At 38.3% G+C, this 23,232-nt stretch overlaps 1 protein-coding gene across 2 annotated transcripts in view; it reads left to right on the forward strand.

Annotated features, from left to right (window-relative positions):
* The window catches only part of vps8 (VPS8 subunit of CORVET complex), a 662,306-nt gene that overhangs the window by 50,556 nt on the left and 588,518 nt on the right, over window positions 1–23,232 (forward strand). For both annotated transcript variants that reach the window (XM_072261484.1, XM_072261483.1), the window contains exons 11-14: window positions 1,360–1,419; window positions 1,873–1,980; window positions 5,034–5,114; window positions 15,667–15,837. In XM_072261484.1, coding sequence (XP_072117585.1) covers window positions 1,360–1,419; window positions 1,873–1,980; window positions 5,034–5,114; window positions 15,667–15,837 — 420 coding nt within the window. The remainder of the gene's footprint in view (window positions 1–1,359; window positions 1,420–1,872; window positions 1,981–5,033; window positions 5,115–15,666; window positions 15,838–23,232) is intronic.

Here is a 23,232-nt window from a genome sequence, read left to right on the forward strand (position 1 = left end):
AACTTAGTCCCTGTAGTCCTGGCAATATCCTTGTATGTCTTTTCTGCTTTCTTTGCTAGTTAACCACATCTTTCCTGTGAAAGGGTGATCAAAACTGTACACAGTGTTCCATATATAGACTCACAAATGACATGAGCAACTGCTACATAATATCCCAACTTCCTAAGGGGATTTGAAGCAAATTCTTTCATCCACAGGATGGATGGAATCCGGTTGCTATGACAATATTTAAGAATTATCTAGATGAGCACTTAATTGTCAAGGCATTATATAGTATGAGTTTAGTTCTAGTAACCCAGAACTTGAGAGGAGTTTCGTTCCTAGAAAACCATTTTGTAATGTGATTTTTTTTTTCTTCTCATTACCCGAAAATCTGCATACAATTGAATCTCATGTTGTAATTGGAAATGTGTTCCTATAGGATGTTTTTCTCACAACAGTAATATTTGTTTTGCAGCTGTTGGTTCAGTGTTAGGGCCCACTTGAGATATTACCATATCAACTTCCCAAGCAAATCTATTGAGGCTTGTACTTGTGTTTAGAAACACAAGTATCTGCAGATGCTGAAAGCCAGAGATAGAGAAAGTTTTTTAAAAAAGTGCAGATGGAGCCAAGTGAGGGAAGTGGAGGTTGGTGACAGCGTTTGTGTCTCTACTTGCATCTAGCCTTCAGTTTGAATAGAGATGTATTCTTTTAAACAGATCAAATATAGGTAGGATAACAAAGTAAGAGCAACAGACAATCTTTTGGAGGAAGCACTATCTGTGTGGGGGTGGGGGGGGTGTTGTTGGAGTGGAATGATTTGTTGATGTTTCGAGTCAAAACCTGCTTTGACTACTGCCTTACACCTGATTTCAGCATCTGCAGTCTCTTGTGTGTCTCCAGCTAGCAAAATGAATCCCTTGGGTTAAAGTAAAAAGTGCCACATTATCTGCACGTTTCTTAAGAATTATGAGTTAAACAAAAATAAGAAGAGACAAAATTTGTTGTGCCTATTGCATGTTGTGTTTACTTATTTAATTTTTTCCCTGTACATAAATTCCATAAGAGCAAATTTTATTCTGTTTCTTGGATTTTTAAGTAGTTATTTATGAATTTAGTAGGGGTGAATTACTGTAACCTAAATGATTATATTGGGGGTGGGGTGGTGAGGGGTCACCTGTAAATAGAATTAGTGTAGACGGGTGCTTGATGGTCGGCATAGCCGTTATGGGCTGAAAGGGTAATTTCTGTGCTATATGACTGACTGTAGAAAAAAAACATCTAAACAGAAGCATAAATAGAGCTTGTTCATACCATTTTTTGAAAATGCATTTTTTAAAAAGTGGAATAATTCCAACAACTTGGTTTGTTTTTAAGGTCTTGGTCATTGGATTGAAACCCTCATTAAAAGTCTGGCTGACATTTCCATATGGAAAAGTAAGTGTACATGTGTTACTTTGGCTTCCTATAACAAATGGGGTACTAGTTCCTCAAAAACCTTCAGATATAATACTGGTAATAGTCTTTAGATGTTTATTTTTCCAATTTTCATATCACACTGTGGGTTGTATTTAACTTTTAGTAACCATTAATCTTCTGAACAGAATATCTGGCCAAAAACTAAAGGAATTATCACCTGCTGTCTTCCATGGTACATGAATTTGTCAGCAAAATGGGCAATATTTTCCTAATTTACGCTGCACATTCTGAATTTATATGATTAGTCTGTAAAACAATTGCGATTACATTGTATACTAGACTGTGTTTCAAACATTAAAAGGATCTAACATTTACCTCACTATGACTAAGTTATTGACTACCTACCTAATCAGATTATTAAATTAAAGTTGGCAGTATTTAATTTTTTTTTTTTGTTTTTGTTTATCCTAGACAAATCCAGCAAGTGTTCCGCTTCTATCTTGGCAGTTTGTCGCAGTACAGAGTGTTGTAATGCCCATGCTAGCTTTTTGTAGAGGAAATGCCATTCATTTCCTTCTGGTAAGTTTATCAAGTACGTGAACTTGCATCTGAAGAAAAGAGCATCAGAATATTTTCCTCCACAAAATATTTGTCAATAATATTCTCAACTATAAACTCTTTAGCTTCTGAAATTCTCTCATTTAAACATCTCAATGAAGTTAAAATGCCTTAGTCTTCGCTAATCATGAAAGTACTATTCTTGTGCACAATTGACCTTGGATCTGTCCTTTGCTACTCTCATGCAGTTTAACTGTAAGTACATGGGCATTGTACTTCTCTATTTGTATGTGTAGTAGGAAGTACACAATTCTGCAGTAAGCCAGACTCCACTGAGCTGAAGACGGGAGTCAGGATATAGCATTCAAGCTCCATAACATATAACAATTACAGCACGGGAACAGGCCATCTCCGCCCTTCTAGTCCGTGCTGAACTCTTACTCTCACCTAGTCCCACTGACCTGCACTCAGCCCATAACCCTCCATTACTTTCCTGTCCATATATCTATCCAATTTAACTTCAGATGACAACATCGAACCTGCCTCAACCACTTCTGCTGGAAGCTCGTTCTACATAGCTACCACTCTTTGAGTAAAGAAGATCCCCCTCATGTTACCCCTAAACTTTTGCCCTTTAACTCTCAACTCATGTCCTCTTGTTTGAATCTCCCCCACTCTCAATGGAAAAAGTCTATCCACGTCAACTCTATCTATCCCCCTCATAATTTTAAGTACCTCTACCAAGTCCCCCCTCAACCTTCTACGCTCCAAAGAATAAAGACCCAACTTGTTCAACCTTCCTTTGTAACTTAGGAGATGAAACCCAGGCAACATTTTAGTAAATCTCCTCTTTATTGACATCTTTCCTATAATTCGGTGACCAGAACTGTACACAATACTCCAAATTTGGCCTCACCAATGCCCTATACAATTTCAACATTACATCCCAACTCCTATACTCAATGCTCTGATTTATAAAGGCCAGCCTACCAAAAGCTTTCTTCACCACCCTATCCACATGAGATTCCACCTTCAGGGAACTATGCACCATTATTCCTAGATCCCTCTTCTGCTGCATTCTTCAATTCCCTACCATTTACCATGTATATCCTATTTTGATTAGTCCTACCAAAACGTAGCACCTCACATTTATCAGCATTAAACTCCATCTGCCAATTTTCAGCCCACTCTCCTAACTGGCCTAAATCTCTCCACACGCTTTGAAAACCTACATCATTGTCCACGACTCCATCTATCTTAGTATCATCTGCGTACTTACTAATTCAATTTACCACCCCATCATTCAGATCATTAGTATATATGACAAACAACACTGGACCCAGTACAGATCCCTGAAGCACACCACTAGACACCGTCCTCCAATCTGACACACAGTTATCCATCACTACTTTCTGGCGTCTCCCATGCAGCCACTGCTGGATCCATTTTGCTACTTCGAAATTAATGCCTAACTATTGAACCTTCCTAACTAACCTTCCGTGTCTAACCTTGTCAAAGGCCTTACTGAAGTCCTTATAGACAACATCCACCGCTTTACCCTCGTCAACTTTCTTAGTAACCTCATCAAAACATTCAATAAGATTTGTCAAACATGACCTTCCACACACAAATCCATGTTGGCTGTTCCTAATCAGACCCTGTCTATCCAGATAATTATATATTCCATCTCTAAGAATACTTCCCATCAATTTAAAGTACTCTGGGTGCTTTATTTGTGCAACACACAGGCATACAATTGAGTAAAAATAAAACAGAATGAACTAGAAAAATACTGCAAGTATTTAATGCATCTAACTTATGATGATTAAGTCACACATTCATAAGAAATTAGGAATATATGAAGCAAAACTTACATGTAACATACCCAAAATTACACCCAACATGAGTAAGCAAAGTTTTAAAGTATGCAAGAAGATTAATATCATGTAAGCACTTATTAAATAGCTAAGGCTGGTCAAACGATATACCGATTTATCAGTTCTGTAAGAGCAGTCTGTTCTGCTTTTAGCATGTTTGGGTTTGAGCTAAAAATGAGCTATGTTGTTCAATTTAGAAATGTTCTGTCAGCCAATCAGGATAGTGGAATTGGGAGAAGGTTCTTGAGAACGCTGGGTGGAGAGGTTTTTGTGACTGACACTGGTGTGGGTTGAGGTCTTTTTGGTGAGAGCTGGGAAAAGACAGGAGGGAAGATGGCTGAGGATGCCGTCCCTGGTGCACAAGATGCTTGGTGCAGATGAATGACTTCACGGAGGAGGGACCAATGCTCCCATGGGAGAGCCTGTTTGTTCCAGGTGAATTTCGAGTGACATCCAGAAGGTGGTGTATGCTTTCATGCAGACCATGGATCCAGTGCACGAGTTAAAGCCATAAAGCCAACTTCAAGATGAGCTACAACTTAACTGCACGTATTTGGACTGGGTGACTGTAATGTTCCCTTTTACTTTTTTTCTTTTTTTCCCTACTAACTTCAATAAATCAGATATTTGAAAATATACTTTCTTTATAATTGTACGCAGTGTACAATCTATTATTTCTTGCCGACGGGAAATTGCACAGTGCCAGTAGTTACACAGTATTCACACAGATTGGCGTTTGGATGAGCGAGACACCCCAACTTCCTGAGTTTGGTGGGACCCAAGTCATATCGACCCTGGACATATGGAGTCTGCAGAAAACTAGTTTTATCGTTGCTGAGTCTGGTGGCTGTGAGCAAGGGGCTAACAAGCTGAATCTCCAGAGATGCTTGATGAAAGCAGGATTTCATATCCGTAACATACAGAGGGTTTAGTTAGGGCTACAGTGTTGTGCAGCTGGAGTCACGGTATTGTGGGTTATTTAATATATATCTGATACTTATTGATTGAGCTTTGGATTTTGATGTTTCTGGAAAATGGACAAAGTTTTTGATTTGCACTATGTTGATGTAAGCAACATTTTGCTTGAATTTATAGCTGACTATGCTGTTTTTCTATTTTGATGTGTACCTACTTTAATATTTTTGACCTCATTTATAGTAATAGTTTATTAGATAACTTTTTTTCTGTTCTTTGCAGGTAAAGAAAGATGAATCTGGAGCTATACATGTTAGCAAGCAGAAACAATTACACTTACACTATGACCTCATCAACTTGACGGTACGTTTGAATTTGCGATTTTATACTAGTTTTTTTTACATGTAGAGTACACTTATAATCAACTCTTCCCATTCTGTGTTGACCAAAAACTATATACATTTGGCTACTCAGAAGTGGTACCTGGTGTGGTCATCTGCTGCTGTAGCCTATCCCCTTCAAGGTTTGATGTGTTGTGCATTCAGAGATGCTCTTTTGCATACCACTTTTGTAATGTATGGTTGAGTTATTGTTGCCTTATTGTCAGCTTGAATCAGCCTGGCCTTTCATCTCTGACCTCTCTCGTTAACAAGGCATTTTCGTCCACTGAACAGCAGCTCACTGGGCGTTTTTCTTTTGCTTTTAGCACCATTCTCTGTAAACTCTAGAGATTGTTGTGCGTGAAAATCCCAGGCGATCTGCAGTTTCTGAAATGATCAAACCACTCTGTCTGGCATCAACAATGATTCCATGGTCAAGGTCACTTAGATCACACTTCTTCCCCATTCTGATGTTTTATCTGAATAACAAATGAACCTCTTGACCATGTCTATGTGCTTTTATGCATTAAGTTTCTGTCACATGATTGGCTGAATAGATATTTGCATTAATGAGCAGATGTACAGGTATACCTAATAAAGTGGCCAGAGTGTAATTTCTTACATTTCATTGGTACTTGAGAGGAAGTTCAGCAATTTTTTAAACAGCAATCCTCACATGCTTTCTTGAACTTCAATGAATTGTTGGCTGATACAGAGCAGGTGTTTGACAAAAAATTAAAAATCAATTGCCCATTAAAAGCAAAATCCTTTTGTCTATGTAAATCTCATTGATGGGATCGACATGGATTCACATGTTACCACAATGTCAGCATTCATAGAATGTTATTATTATTTATGAATTTTTTCTCAGTAATCTGTGTTGTAGTGGTTCATGTCAGATATGATGATTACCCCATATCTTGCAATTTGGTAACCCTTTTTCTTAGTTCTGTGAAACCATCAGTCTTCCCATTGGAATTTAGTTACATGATTCAGTTCATTTTAAGAAATTGTGTACAGTATATAACCTGAAATTTCTACTGCATGTTATCAATGACTATTTCTAGTCTTTGACCAAGTTACCTATACAGTACAAGACAACTAAAAAGGGGCACACATACAGAAAACACAATTGGGCCTAATTTAAACTGTGCTTTATAAATGATAGTCTTTATATGAGGATATCAGGGACAGCTTCTTCACACAAAGGGCAGTGAGTATTTGGAATTAGCTGCCAGAAATAGTAGTTGAGGCAGGCACATTAACAATGTTTAAAAGCCATCTAGGTATTTATATGGATAGAAGAGGTGTAGAGTACTATGGGCCAAATGCAGGTAGATGGGAATCACTAGCACAGTCGGCAGGAACAATTTGGGCTGAAGGGGCTGTTTCCATGCAGTATGACTAAAGTATTGTAGCTTAGTACTTGTCCCCTTTGTGCATCTGGAATCTTTCCTTCGACAATGCTGTTTTTTTTGCCATTCCATTATACATTTCCTCAGATGGAGATTTGAAGGATATTTGTGCAGATATCTGTGGATTTGTGCTAGACTGTTTGATACTTCCCTCAAGTTAGATGCTGTGGTTCTGAGGAAAGTAGTTGGTACTTCAAGTCAAGTCAAATCACTTTTTATTGTCATTTCGACCATAACTGCTGATACAGTACACAGTAAAAACGAGGCAACATTTTTCAGGAACATGGTGCTACATGAACAATACAAAAACTACACTGAACTACGTAAAAAACAACACAAAACTACACTAGACTACAGACCTACCTAGGATGGCATAAAGTGCACAAAACAGTGCAGGCATTACAATAAATAATAAACAAAACAATAGACACTGTAGAGGGCAGTTGAGGTTGGTGTCAGTCCAGGCTCTGGGTATTGAGGAGTCTGATGGCTTGGAGGAAGAAACCGTTGCATAGTCTGGTGGTGAGAGCCCGAATGCTTCGGTGCCTTTTGCCAGATGGCAGGAGGGAGGAAGAGTTCGTATGAAGGGTGCATGGGGTCCTTCATAATGCTGTTTGCTTTGCGGATGCAGCGTGTGGTGTAAATGTCTGTGATGGCGGGAAGAGAGACCCCGATGATCTTCTCAGCTGACCTCACTATCCGCTGCAGGGTCTTGTGATCTGAGATAATGCAATTTCCGAACCAGGCAGTGATGCAGCTGCTCAGGATGCTCTCAATACAACCTCTGTAGAATGTGGTGAGGATGGGAGGTGAGAGATGGACTTCGTAATAGTATCACAGTTCTCTCTTTCGTTATGATACAGCATTGATTTAGTTTACTTGGTCTAATGTCCTGATGCTTTCACAGAGCTTGACTGTTACTGCACTTTCCCAGCTCTTTCATCTTGTCTCTGTAATTTTATTTTCTCCTTTGCACTTTTATTCAATTATCTTCTGGAGGTTACTTAATCTATTTTCACCACCTTTCAAATCATGCATTCTAAATTGCACTAATTTGCTAATTTTTTTTTAAAAAATAAGCTTTGATTAAGGTTACTGATCCTTCTGCCATTCATAAGTTTTTCTGCATTTACCCAGTCAAAATCATTATTAATTGTGAACACTTCAACTGAGTCTCCTCTTGGACTTCATTTGTCTAAGGAGAGTGACCCAGGCTTCCCAGACTCCAAAATACTGTAATTTAAAAGAATTGAAGTTTCATCCAGGCAGTATCATAAATCTTTTCTGCATCCTTCCTAGAGTCTATACTTAACAGTTAAACATAGTTCTGCAGTTTGTGTTTTAGAATGGTTTAGGTTAATTTTCTTGGTTTTGGGCTGTATTTCATTAATGAAGCCAAAACAGCTAAATGTATTTACAACAGTGATCTTGACCTGAGCTACTGCCCTCAATGATTTGTGTATGCATATACCCTAATTTTTACATTATAAATGGAAAATTAAGAGACGAGTGGGCCTGATTGAGATCAAAATTGAGGCCAGCTTCTGGAGGTGAAGGGCATGAGAAAGGAGCTACTTGAACTTGATTGTTTTCACTCTTTCTGATTCCCATTGCAATTATACTGTAGGCTTTGAATTATCTTTCTTTATTAACATCATGCATCACTTCACATTTTTCTGTTTAAATTTCACCACTTGGATGTTTGTTTTTCTTATTTGCCAGTGTAGGTCCTTGCCTAATCTTATTATTCTCTTTTACTTCTCACTGTGTTTCTGAGTTTTATATCTGGAGTCATTGAAATCCTAGCATGCACATCCAAAAACAAATAATATATACTCAAAAGACTGGTAGGCCTCAGGGTATTCTTTGTGAGAAATCAATGTAAGATGTGTATATGGAAATAGTACTATTTTAACCTATTACCATATTACTTCAAGTGCTTCCTTTAATAACATAAGTTTTATTTTTTCTATGTACTCCATTGGAAAATAGTTCTTTAACCATCCTTTGAAAACCTAAATATATTTCATCCTTGTGAACCTTGTCAATCATTTGTTATTTCAAAGAGTTCAATGAAGGTAATCAAACATGATTTGCTTTTAACCATTTTATTTTAACCCCTATTTTTTTCCCAAATGGTATTTAATTTCCTTATCACCAAAGTTAGGCCGTTAGTTCTGAAGTTAACCCCTCCCCTTTGTTAAATATATTGGTAACATTTGCAATCTTCCAGACTTTTAATATTTTGCAGGGCATTACTTCCTACAGTGTGAAACCCAACATCATAACTGGCTGCGATTCTTCACTCCCAAATGAACTGAATGCCTTTTATGCATACTTTGAAAGGGAGAATAAAACTACACCTGTGTGAATCCCTGCAGCATCTGGCAACACTGTGATAGCTGTTTCAGATGCTGCCATCAGAGTATCTTTCAAGAGAGTGAATACTCTCAAGACATCAGACATCGATGGTGCACCTGACAGAGCACTAAAAACCTGTGTCAACCAATTGGTTTCAGTGTTCAAGGACATCTTCAATCTCAATCTGCTACAGTTGAAGGTACCTACCTGCTTCAAAAGGGCAGCAGTCATATCACTTCCTTGAAGAGCAGGATGAGCTTCCTCAATGACTATTGCCCAGTTGCACTAACATTTGCTATGATGAAGTGCTTTGAGAGGTTGGGCATAGCTAGAATTAACTCTTGCCTGAGCAAGGGCCTGTACCTACTGCAATTTTCCTACCACCTCAGCAGGTATACAGTGGGTGCAATCTCACTGGCTCTGCCCTCGGCTTTGGACCACCTGGACAACAGCAATACCTACGTCAGGTTGCTGTTTATTGACTATAGCTCAGTGTTCAAGACTACCATCCTCTTAGTACTAAACAACAAGCTTTAAAACCAGGGCCTCTGTACCTCACTTTGCAACTGGATCCTTGACTTCATCAGGAGGCCACAGTCACTGTGGATCAGTAATAGCATCTTGCTGACAACCAATAAGGATGTGTATTTAGCCTGCGGCTCTACTCTCCTATACTCATGACTATGTGACAACGAACAGTGCAAATGCCATCTATAAGTTCGCTGATGACACACTGTTCTTGGCAGAATCTCAGATGGTGATGACGAGTAAGGTCAATAGGCTGGTTGAGTGGTTTTGCAACAACAAATTTGCATTTACTGTCAGTACAACCAAGGAATTGATTGTGAATTTCAAGAAGGAGAAATTGGAAGAACTCATAGTATTTTTCATTGAGAGTTAGGTAGTGAAAAGGATGAGTAGTTTCAAGTTTCTGGGTGTCACCACCTCTGACACCTTAGCCAAGTAGATTCGATGTAGTTATGGAGATGGCTCACCAGTGGCTATATTTACTTAAGAGTTTTAGGAGATTTGACACATCATTAAAGCCTAGCAAATTTCTGCGAATGTACCATGGAAAATATTCTGATTGGTTGCATTACTGTCTGGTATGGAGATGCTAATGTGCAGGATCAGAAAAAACTGCAGAGGATTTGAATTCAGTTAGCTCCATCATAGTCTCCCTAGCATAGAGAACATCTTCAAAAGATGATGCTTCAAGAAGGTGGCGTCCATCCTGAAGGAACCTCACCATCCAGGACAAACCATCATCTCATTACTACCATCAATGTGGAGGAATAGGAGCTCAAGGGCATGCACTCACTGTTTTAGGAACAGCTTCTTCCTCTCTGCCATCTATCAGATTTCTAAATAGACAGTGAACGCACCCTAGAACACTAACTCACTGTTCTTGCTATCTTTTTTGCATGACTTATTTACTTTAATTTATTTAATATATATAGTTTTTATTGTAATTTACGGTACAGTAGTGGTTAGTTGGGACAGCCACTTAATTTGGGCTACCTCTTAAAGAACAAAAACTAATTGTGAAAATAGCTGGGATTCCTTCATTTGCTACGATACCATGCCACTCAATTTGGGGCAGGAGTCTGTTGCCGAACAGTTTCTAATTCGCGTCAATCGTGTGTACTTGTGTGCCTTTTAGACACTACACCATGCTTAGAGTGGACAGTTTTTAAATAATGCTAGTGTTTGTGTTCAAATAGCAGTGATTTTTGACCAGTAGTTGGCGAAAAATAAGCTGTAAGATAATTCAGAACTATTTTGCTCACTCTGGTTTCAAGCATTCAGGCTTGATGGTACCAGAAACAGGGAGTGAAAATGAAACTTTTCAGTACATTAATAAGTTAGGAACTACAAAGGTATCGACAGTCATCTTGAATGTTAGAATGAAAATAAATATTTGGAGGATGCAATTGTTAAAAGGATTGAATGAATGCAGTCCATTATCTACATGAGACGTCTATGCTGATTTTTTTCATTTACAGTCAAACAGAACATGGTAGTGTACATTGATTTCCTCCATCGATCACTATTAGGAACTAATAATCAATTTTATGGTACTATGGTATTATTGATAATATTTTAATTTGTTCTGTATTTCACTTAAATATATAATTTGTTGTTCAGTTAAATGGTAATTCATCTTTTTTAAAATACCTTTTTAACTATTTTCCTGAAATTTTGGAAGCCGTTTAATTTGGCCAAAATGTGTAGATCTCGATATGTCCCAATTAACTGGAATCCATGTATATTTTATGTATTGCACTGTACTACTGCTGTAAAGCAATAAATTTCATGACATATTTTAGTAATAATAAACCTGATTCTGAAAATTGTAGCTGAATCTTATTTCCTTGCTGCTTGGGGATGGAGTCCATTTGGAATAGATAGCTTTGTTAAATTAATCTCTACCAACTCTTTTTTTGAGCATATGTTCATAGCCATCTTTATTCCATCTAGTGCTGCTGCTCTTTCTTCCACTCCTCTGTTGGCAGCATCTCTTTGCTGGTGTTGAATAAGTGTTCAATTAGTTCCTCAGCCATAGCCATTTCTGCACAAGATCTCTATTTTGTTCCTTGATTTGCTTCAATTTTCCTTTAACGATTTTTAATATTATGTATATGTACAAAAACCTTTTGACCATTTTATTTCAATTTAGCTTACTATCTATGGCCTTTTAGCTCTCTCTGGCTTGGCTGCCTCCTGTATTATGATGTCTGCTTTTTCTGTGTCATTTCATTATCTTTGGTTATTTCAAGGCAAGCTACCTTTGTACACTCTTCGTTTCCCACTCTGAGGAATTTTTTTTACTGGCATCTGAACTGTTTCCTCTTTGATGAGATCCAGTTGTCAACCAACCCTTTAGCATATCTATTGTTTTCAGTCAACCTTTTCAACTAATTGGGTACATTTTCTCCTTAATTACTTGACTATACTTTTATATTTGATCTTTTTTGTTACTGTCCTTATGTGATTGACAGAAGCTTATAGTTTTGCAGTCACAGGTCTTTCAGCTGCCAAGATCCTGCTCTAGAAACCTCATTGTCTCTTCGAAGGCTCTTCAAAGTGTTCTTTTTGTTCAAAGGCTAAAATATTTGCTCAGTGTCTCCTTATGTGGCTTTGTGACAAATAATGTTCAGTGAGGAAGTTTGCACCTCCAAATGTGCCACTTGCAGACCTGTTTCTCATGTTTTTGAGTGTACTAATTTTGATATCTCTTCAACTGGCCACCAGATGTCACCCCTGTCCATGGGATCTGTACTAATTAGTTATTTATATTTTGTCACAGTGTGATCAGTGCAATGTGCTTGAAGGTCAGCCTTCACTCTTTTATTTAGCATGACAAAACGTGTAAAATGCATTACCTCAGTTAATGGCTTTGAACATTTTTGCTGTTTTGTGAGCGCCTTCACATACAGATTCTGTTATCTTGCTCCTTTCTGTGCTTCAGCTCCATAATTTATCTGTATGTGAACATCTTTATTACTATCTTTGTCACCTTTGCTAGAATTGTAGATGCATTCAAATTAAAGGTTGTCTCTTCATTCGTATTGTATAAGCTTAATTTGGCTTTCTGTGACATAGAAAATCTTTTATTGTTGATCATTGATTCCTTTATTTTTAAACAAGTTGTGCTTCTTAATACCTGTACATTTGATGTCATAACTTGAATTTATATCCCAACACTTCTTCCCCTCTGCCATCCGATTCCTAAATGGACATTGAACCCGTGAATGCTAGCTCACTTTTTTAGTATGTGTTATTTCTGTTTCTGCACAATTTTTAATCTATTCAATATACATATACTGTAATTGATTTATTTTTTCTTCTATATTAGGTACTGCATTGAACTGCTGCTGCTAAGTTAATGAATTTCACGACACATGCCAATAATAATAAATCTGATTCTGATTCTAAACACCCTTGCCCTGTATTCAAGCCTATACAAGGAATAGCAATGTCAGTCTGTAACCCATCTGCAATGATAGTACAGTTGAGGAATGAACCAACTTTCAGATCAAAATATTTGATGTCCAACATGAATCCACTTTTAGTAGGGCATGTGTATGAATGGATTTTTGTAAGTTGGAGTCCTTCTCAAGAGTAATGTTTTTTAAGTTATGTATGATCTGCTGATCTAATTGCATTTTATTTAAGGTAATGCTGCTTTTTGATAACTTTCAACTGAATAAAATTGAATAATGTCATTCTGAGAGTTTTTTTTAAAGTTTGATCTGACATTTTTTGATATGACTTAGCCAGGACATTGTAAGAGAATGTTTACTGAGTTTTGTCACTTTGCCTTGGTATTCTCTGAGGCTTTTCTGAGGTGACTTCGGTAATTCAATCATGAGACCGAACACACACAAATTCTGATGCAGACCATTGGAGCCAGATGGTTCAATAATTAGAGCTGCCTTTCCTTTTTGATTGTATTTAAATATGCTAATATTCAATGAAGCATTAATGATAATAATGCTCACATACTAGCTAGCTGGTGCCTTTCTAAGAACACCATTTTCCTTTTGAATGTTGAATCAATCATAGTTCTGCATTTTATTACCAGCCTTAATGTGGAAATTGCTTTGAGTTTGAAGCTGCTGGCAAAGTTGCCCAGTGGTTGGTAATTTATTTAACTGTCAACGTTTGTTGTATATGTCATTTATACACACAACATTTAATGCGTAGGTGACACCATGTGATGTCTAAAAGTTCTAGTTAATTTTTGTTTCCTGCATTGTCCTGTTCAGTTAATGCTTTTGCTACAGTGAGAATGCAACCCAAGTCAAAATATGCTAGTTGGAATCAAATGGAAGTGATAGCTACATTGGTGTGTAACAAATAATGGCATTGAAAGAAACACAGACCTCAAACATAATTCCCTTCCCCTGTCACGAAACCACTACCTATCACATATTGAGGTGTATGGATATACCATTTTCAAAATTTATACGTACAATAACAAGAAACAATGAAAATTAATTGAATCATCTTGGTTGAAAGCAGCATCCTTCATTAGGGACATCCAGCACCCAGGACATGTTCTTTTCTTGCTGCTGCCATCCAGAAGAAGGTACAAGAGCCTCAGGACTCACCACCAGGTTCAGGAGCAGTTACTACTCCTCAACCATCAGGCTCTTGAACCAAAGGGGATAACTTCACTCAACTTCACACCCCATACTTGAAATGTTCCCACAACCTATGGACTCACTTTTGAGGACTCTTTATCTCATGTTCTTGATAGTTATTATGTGTTATTATTAATTGCTTTATTATTATTGTTTCTATTTTGTATTTGCATAGTTTGTTGTCTTTTGCACACCAGTTGAATGCCCAAGTTGGGGTGGTCTTTCATTGATTCTGTTATGGTTATTATTCTATTATGAATTTATTCCGTATACATGCAAGAAAATGAATCTCGGGTTTGTATATGGTGCCATATATGTACTTTGATAATAAATTTACTTTGAACTTAGAACTTAGTGATATTTTTTATCAGAAGAATGTGGTGTTGAGCTCTGAAAGAAATATGAATAATGGAGAAAGGAAATTCCCCATCTTTATTTTTTTGAGTTCTTTATTGAGTCCTTTATATATAAATTGTGATCAGAATGTGGGAACAATTGAAGAGAATTGACTGAAGATTTTATTTCTTGTTAATGCTTATTTTTTTTTAGATTTTTTTAAATTTCATGGCTAAAGTTAGAAACTGAATGGAATTATCATTGTAAGAACATAAGTAAGAGCAGACATAGGCCACTTGGGTGCCTGTGCCTGCTTGACCTTTCCATGCTATTTTCCAGTACTCACTCCATATTTCTTGATACTCAATGTCCAAAAGTAAATTATCTCTGTTTTAAACATGTTTGGTGACCGAATTTCCAAATCCTTTTAAAAAGAGAATTTCAAAATTCTCTGCCCTTTGGGTAAAGAAACTTCTGTTTTTAATGGATAATCCCCCTTTAATTTGTTACTCATATTCCTCTGAACAGTCCTTTTAATCTTTCAGCATTTTAAAAAAAGTGTGCTTCTATTTTTATCTATCAAAGTGGATGCTTACCTTTTATAAATAGTGTTCTCTCATCTATGTCCTTGTGCATTCACTAAGACTGTATTTATTTCTTACCTGATCCTCTATTTCCACCTCACAATTCACACCGCCATCCTGTCTTATTTCATTGGCAAACACTGATATATTAAATTTGGTTCCCTCATCCATGTTATTGAAATAGATTGAGAATAGCTGGGTTTCAAGTACTGATCCATATGGCAATATATGTGATACAACACCCCAACCTGACCCATTTATTTTGAAGATGCAGAAGTAGGTTTTACAAAAATTCAGATGAAATCCTGAATATAATATATTACACCATTGAGTAACCTATCAAAGCTTTCTGATTAGAGTGTTTCCAATAGAAGTTGTATACCACCAAAAATTTGCAAGAGTAAAATATATGGGGATTTAGGAAGAGGCTCATTTTCTCAGCTGCAGTTAGTAAAAACTATGGCAAGTTTATAAAGTGTGAAAAATAGGAATACACTTGAGTAATAATATTCAGACAATTAAAGGGCATAAAAGTTTGAGTGATACAAGCAAGTCCCTTTAGATTTCTTAACTATTATCTGGAATATTGTTACATGTGCTTCAGAACTGTATGGGGTTATTCATCTTTCATCTTTAGCTGAACAGTGAAGGGAGAATTCATTCTCAACTTTTTCCCTTTCTTATCACAGTGGATCAATTCTCGGACACTGGCTCTACTAGATAGTGCTGAGAAGCTACATATGGTGGACCGGCAGAGCCAGAACGAGCTGGAGATCGTAGACATTGCTGAAGTGCAGTTGGTTTATAACAGCAGCCATTTCAAATCCCTGGCCACTGGAGGAAACGTGAGCCAGGCTTTGGTAAGAGCTCAGCAAATTCAAATTATCTTTTTCTTTCCTCTTGTTTTATGGTTAATAATTACAGATATTGATTTGTGGTGGCACCTTTATTGTTTTCAAATTTAAATTAAATCTCCAATAAATTGCATTGTTCTTAATATCCTCTCGTATCATTTGAGAGACTGGTATTGTCTCTTCTGTAGTTAAACCAACATGGCTGTGATTATCAATGCTGTATTTTGTAAGGCTGCATGAAGTAATTACATTTACAGGTTAAAAATAAAGGCCAGTAGATATGCATGCACTGATCTAGGTGAAAACTGTTTTAAATAAAATGCGTTTTGATGAATGCACATGCTCATTTTGTGTTAAATGTTTAATATATTTTTTCCACAATGTTGAATGCCTTCTTTGATCTCATGGTCATACACAGAACTAAAATGATTTTTTTTGCTAATAAATTAACTTGTATTGGAAACCAGGACCTTTATAAGATATTTTTCAGGATGCATGTAAATCTTCCAGTGCTTTAACTTCGTATGATTGTCACAAAATTAACTTAAGTTCCATATCAAGAAAGAAACAAATAGTATATGCTTTCTGAATGTTATGCATAAAGGGAGAGGTATGTGTTATAAATAATGTATTGAAACTACATATATCTTACAAATTCAACATGTTAGACACTGCCATGTACTTTAGTCTGTAGATTAATCAAGGTACAGTTGTATAGTTCTAGGTTGGATCATTACTGGCCCATATGAAGATATTTTTTGTCTGTAGATTTGATACAATTTGAATGGATGAATATTTTCAGATTATTAGCCTGATTTGGGGATTATGTTTTTATTTAATTTAAGATATGGCATAGAGACAGTGGACCAATGTGGTCATTGGGCAGAATTTGTTTGGCTTCCTTTCCAGAATAAGTGTGCTTCCAGCACCTCTAGCCACCCAGGTTCAATCTTGATTTTAAGTGCTGTCTATGTAGAGTTTGTTCATTCTTCTTGTAAATGCATGGGTTCCCTTTGGGTGCTCTCATTTCCTCAGTTAATTGACTACTGTGAGCCATCAATGTAAATTTGTTGTGCCAAAGGGCCTATTTCTCTGCTGTTTGATTTTAACTCTTATGAATTGTCAAGACCTGAATCCATCCCAGGCAAAGCAGTCTGCTGGATTACACGCTATCTACCATCTTGGACAAATCATTTTCTGGCATCCTATGACTGCAGTGTGCACTATCTGCAAAACCCATTGGAGTTAATTGTGTTGGGCTACTTCAACAGCACTTCCCAAACCTGAAAACTCTACCAACAAGAGGTTCAAGGACATTAGGCTCATAGGTACACCACAAGTTGCATGTTCTCCTCCTATTCTGAATTGGAAACACTCCTTCCTCAATATCAGATTTGTATCCTGGAATTTCCTCGTTCCAGCATTGTGTCAGTGCCTTCAGCAGAAAGACTGAAATGGTTCAGGTGGCTCCTGCTACCTTCTCAGTGGCAATTAGGGATAGGCGATGAATGCAGACCTTGCCACTGATATTTAGATCTACCCGTATCTATAAAGGCAAGAAATGATTATGCAAAGTCAGGATGGCTCTATGTGTGGAAAATTGTGTCTCTCAGATTGAGGATTGACGAGAGCTATGTGGACTTTAGTGAAACCTTTGTTCAGGTCCCGCATGATATCCTGTTCTGGTTTAGATTACATGGGATTCAGGGTGAGCCAGCCAATTAGGTCTAAAGCTGGCTTGATGGCAGGAGTGAGGGAGTGGTGTGGAGTGTTGTTATTCAGATTGAAGGCACATGACCAATGTTGTGCCACAAGGATCTATGCTGGGTCTCCTGTTTGTAATGTGTATTAACAATTCAGATGAAAATTGTGGTGGCATGGTTGCAGCATAGGTTGTGGAATTGGTGGTATAGTGGATGGTGAAGTAGGTTATCTAAGATTACAATAGGATCTAGTTCAACCAGGAAAGAAACAGAAATTAGAATTTAACTCAGACAAGTGCAGAGTGACAAGTGAACATACATTTACCACCATTTTCTTTTAAAGTTTAATTTTATCATGTTAGGAATTGAGTTATTGGGATGTTGGTGTAGCTGAATTTGCTAGTATTGTAATGTTTGAGACTCCCACACCAAATATCAACTCAGGTTGACCACTTCGAATGCAGCAATGAGTAATCCAGTTCCACAGCTGGTCCAGACATAATTTTTGCCAGCCTAATTTCAAATTTCCTGCATCACTGCACCAACACTTCGTCACTTTTTTGAGGGCGCCATTAGCGGTCAGCTGTGGTACAGTCCTTAAGAGAAGCAAGTCATTCTTCTGTGTTTTTCTGCCTTTATTTTTATAACCTATGCTTATCTATCCCCAATCATGTCTTTGTTGAATTAAAGGAAGTGCTTCTAATGGTGTAAAGTGCAAAAACCATACGTTATCTATGCAAGATAAGGTGGAAATTCTGAAGCAACTCGACAGTGGTGCGTCTGTGAAAAGCATATGCGATTTGCATAACATTAGCTGTTCCACAGTTTATGATATAAAGAAACAAAAAGAAAAGTTGCTCCAGTTCTTTGCTGACAGCGAAATAATAAAACAGATGTGCATAAGGAAAACAATGGAAGATTGAAGATGTTCACAAGAAGATAAAGTTCTCATAAAGTGATTTAAATTCCACATCAGCAAAGCTATAGAACTATCAGAGATGGTGAGGGAATAAGCAAAATTATTTCATGAAGAACTAGGACTGGATTATGAGTGTGATTACACTGAAGGGTGGCTTCAGTATTTTAAGCAGTGACATGGCATAAAATCTTGTGCAGTGTGTAGTGAAAAACGGTCAGCAGACAAGGAAGCAACTGCTGAGTTTGTTGATGAGTATGCCAAGTTCATTTCTGACGAAAATTTTAAGCCCTGATCAGGTCTACAATGCAGATAAAACTGCCTTACATTGGCATTGTACTCCAAGATGAGCACTGACTACAGAGGATGCAGAATCACCAACAGGTTGTAAAGCATCAAAAGACTGTGTCACTGAGTTGGGCTGCTCTAACGCTGCAGGAACCCACTTTTTCATTTGCAAATGTTTATGTCCCTGAGCTTTCAAGGGTACGAAGCAGTTTCCAGTAATTTACCTTGCCAACAAAAAAGATGGATCACAACTGACATTACATTGAAATGGTTTGAACGTTACTTTGTTCCAGAAGTGAGAGCTCACTGTGACTGTTGGTCTGACAAAAATTGTAAGATGATGCTGATTTTGGATAAATGCTCTGCACATCCAAAACAGAGCTCTTTGTTAAAAAATTTTTATGGTATCATAGTCATAGTCATACTTTATTGATCCTGGGGGAAATTGGTTTTCGTTACAGTTGCACCATAAATAATAAATAGTAATAAAACCATAAATAGTTAAATAGTAATATGTAAATTGTGCCAGGAAATAAGTCCAGGACCAGCCTATTGGCTCAGGGTGTCTGACCCTCCAAGGGAGGAGTTGTAAAGTTTGATGGCCGCAGGCAGGAGTGACCTCCTATGACGCTCTGTGTTCCATCTCGGTGGAATGAGTCTCTGGCTGAATGTACTCCTGTGCCCACCTAGTACATTATGTAGTGGATGGGAGACATTGTCCAAGATGGCATGCAACTTGGACAGCGTCCTCTTCTCAGACACCACCATCAGAGAGTCATCTACCTGCCACCTAAATGTACGTTATTAATTCAAACACTGGACAATGGCATATTATGCTCTTCGAAGGCTAACTACCGTTCTCTGTTTATGAAGTGGCTACTGAGTGCAATTGACTCTAGCAGACCAGTACAGGAATTTGTGAAAGAATTGCTTTTCATTTGCAGTTTCTTTTTTCTTTTTTATCCAAGGGTGAGATGATCATCAAGTGGGTTAGAGCTGTTTGTTTATTTAATCCTAACCTAAGCACTAGTGGTTCAGCAAAATCTCTAATCCGACACTTATCATTCTAGATTTGTGGTGACCAACCTGTGCTATTATGTTATTGTGTTTGTCTTTTCTATCCCATATACTCTATGATTGCAGTTTTATATAATAGTGAAGCAATGTAGAATCTTGTGTTCCAGAGTTAATTCTAGATCAATATTCTCTGCTGATTCTGCTGTGGAACTATCTCAGCCTGCGTAGAATTGGGTTGAAGAGTAGCACTCCAGAAAGCAAATGTGTAGCTGATTCGTATTTCTTAACACTTCCTTAGGTGCTATACTTCAGATTCTTTCTTCTGTTCTCATGAAGGTTGTAAATCTTATGTGCAAAATATTCAGCTCCCACAACTATTTTCATATTTAAGTACCTCATTTTCTAAATGTAAAATATATTGAAGTGGGATTTTTGAGCTAATCTACAAAACGTTGTGCATCGTCAAATCAAAAGAAAAATTCCAAAACCCACCAACAATTTACTAAAAATTAAAAACCAAAATTGTGATGCTAAAAAAGTATTCATTCCCTTTGTAATTAGTATGCCAACTTTTCTTGGGTGCAATACTATATCATCATCATCATCATCATCATCATCAACGATCACTCACAGTCGAGTATCCCTGGTAGTTGATCTGTCCTGTCCTGTGCTAATTTCTCCCATCTATTTCGGTTGATGTGACACTTCCTCAGGTGGGTCTTGGTATTGTCCTTGAACTGCTTTTTCTGCCCTTCAGGAGTGTGCTTTGCATTCTTGAGTTGGCCGAGCAGGAGTTGTTTAGGAGGCGGGAGTCAGGCATACGGATGTTGTGCCCGAACCATTGCAATTCGTGTTGAGTCATGATTGTGGCTATGGAGTTAATGATATCTTCCTCTAGGATGCTGGAGATAGTACGCTTGTTCTTCAGCTAACACTCCGATCTTTTGAGGGCATCTTTGATGGTAAGTTTCTGGGAATTTTATGTGCCTGCTGTATGTTGTCTATTACTTCGCTCCATATAGCAAGGAGGGGAGGACTTTTGCTGTATAGACCAGAAGCTCAGTGTTGGCCTTGATATCCCAATCTTCAGAAGCCCTCTTTCTCAGCCTGACACAAGCTCCACTTGCACAGACTATTCTGCGACTTATTTCAAGGTCAATAAGGCTCTTGAAGAGAGAAACCTGTCAAGATACTGGAAATGATCAGTGTTTCCTAGAGGGGTGTTGTCAACTTAGATGGTTGAAGGTTTCGGAACTTGATCTGGAACAGGTTGGTGCAGGACTTGGTGTTTAGATCAAGTCCCAGGAGCTTCTATGCTCTGGCAGAAGCATCCATTATGCACTGCCGATCCTCTTCAGAGTGAGCTATGATGGTGTTGTCATCTGCATATTGGAGCTCCGTGATGGAAGTAGCTGACACCTTGCTCTTAGCCTTGAACCTGTTAAGGTTAAAGAATCCCCCATCTATCCTATAGAGAATCTGGACACCTTGTGGGAAGTCTTGGCCTGTGAGTTGGAGACTTTTTACAATGAAAATGGCAATTAGAGTTGGGGCAATGATGCACCCGTGTTTGACCCCGGCCTCAACCTTAAAAAGCGCTACTTCAGAGCCACTGTTGCTGATGACTGATGCACTCATATCGTTGTGTAGGAGCTGCAGGATCTTGAGGTATTTCTTCGGACACCCCATTTTGCACAGTATCTGCCAAAGGGCAAGGATGATTTACAGAGTCAGATGCTTTTTTGTAAGGTCTATGAAGGCCATATAAAGTGGGAGATTTTGCTTCCAGGCTTTCACCTTTTTGAAGAGTGTGATAATCAAGGCGTCCCTGAGTTCAGCTGGAATCTTCTCTTGGTCCCAGATCTTGACAAGCAGGTCATGAATATGATCTAAAAGTTCTGTGCCACCTTACTTGAGGATTTCTGCTGGAATTCCATCAGGCCCAGTGGCCTTGCTGTTGCTCAATTTCTTGCAAGCAGTCTGTACCTCTTTGATACTACGAGGTTTACTCATATCCTCCTTCATGGGTTGTTGTGGGAGCCGGTTGAATGACTTCAATGTCAACAGTGGTGTTATGAATAAGTAGCTCCTGAAGGAGTTCCTTCCATTGAGAATAGATGGCATTATTGTCCTTAAGCAGCCTTTGTCCAGCTTTGGAACAAACAGGGTTTAGGCCAGAATGGTTAGGGCCATGCCCTCCTTGGTGGCAATAAAGAAACCCCTGATATCACCAGAGTCAGTAAGGGCCCTCACAGTCCACCACTGATTCTTTATTTTCTTTACTCAACTCTGGACTATGGTCTTGGCTTTCGTGGGCTTTTCTTTTTGCCTTGCAGTTGATGTCTTTCAACAGAAAACTTACCTTTTGTTGTTGATCAGCTCTTCTATTTCATTGTCATTTTCATCAAACCAATCTTTGATACTGCTTTGAGAGTCTTTCAGAAAGGACAGCCTAGCGATGTTGTACCTTTGCTGTGTCTTTTAGGCTGTTGATGTTGAACCTGGGATGGCTCAGCTTCTTTTGCACTCTACTTTTCCATATGATTTTGTTGTTCATTTGTGAGTGAATAAGCCGATGGTCTGTCCAGCCGTCATCAGCACTGATTATGGCTTTCATTCTTTACGTGTCTGCGATCCTTCCTCCGGGCAATAACATAATTTATAAGATGCCAAGTAAAAACAGAGAAACGTAGAAAAAACTACAGCACAATACATGTCCTTTGGCCTACAATGCTGTGCCGAACATGTACTTACTTTAGAAATTACCTGGGGTTACCCATGGCCCTCCATATGTCTAAGCTCCATGTACCTATCCAGGAGTCTCTTCAAAGACCCTATCGTATCCACCTCCACCACTGTCGCTGGCAGCCCATTCCACACAGTCACCACTCCCTGCGTAATTAATAAATAAATAAATATATGTATATCCCTGACATCTCCTCTGTTCCTACTTCCAAGCACCTTAAAACTGTGCCCTCTCGTGATAGCCATTTCAGCCCTTGGAAAAAGCCTCTAACTGTCCACATGATCAATGTCTCTCATAATCTTGTACACCTCTATCAGGTCACCTCTCATCCTCCGTCGCTCCAAGGAGAAAAGGCCGAGTTCTCTCACCCTATTCTGTAAGGCATGCTCCCTAATCCATGCAACATCCTTGTAAGTCTCCTCTGCACCCTTTCTATAGTTTCCACACCCTGTAGTGAGGTGACCAGAACTGAACACAGTCCTTCAAGTGGGGTCTGACCAGGGTCCTGTATAGCTGTAACATTGCCTCTCAGCTCTTAAACTCAATCCCACGATTGACGAAGCCCAATGCATTGTATGCCTTCTTAACCATAGAGTCAACCTGTGCAGCAGCCTTGAGTGTCCTATGGGCTCGGACCCCAGGATCCCTCTGATCCTCCACACTGCCAAGAGTGTTACCATTAATACTATATCCTGCCATCATATTTGACCTACCAAAATGAACTACCTCAC

Source organism: Mobula birostris, chromosome 6 (genome assembly GCF_030028105.1).
Source record: "Mobula birostris isolate sMobBir1 chromosome 6, sMobBir1.hap1, whole genome shotgun sequence".
Lineage (NCBI taxonomy): Eukaryota > Metazoa > Chordata > Chondrichthyes > Myliobatiformes > Myliobatidae > Mobula > Mobula birostris.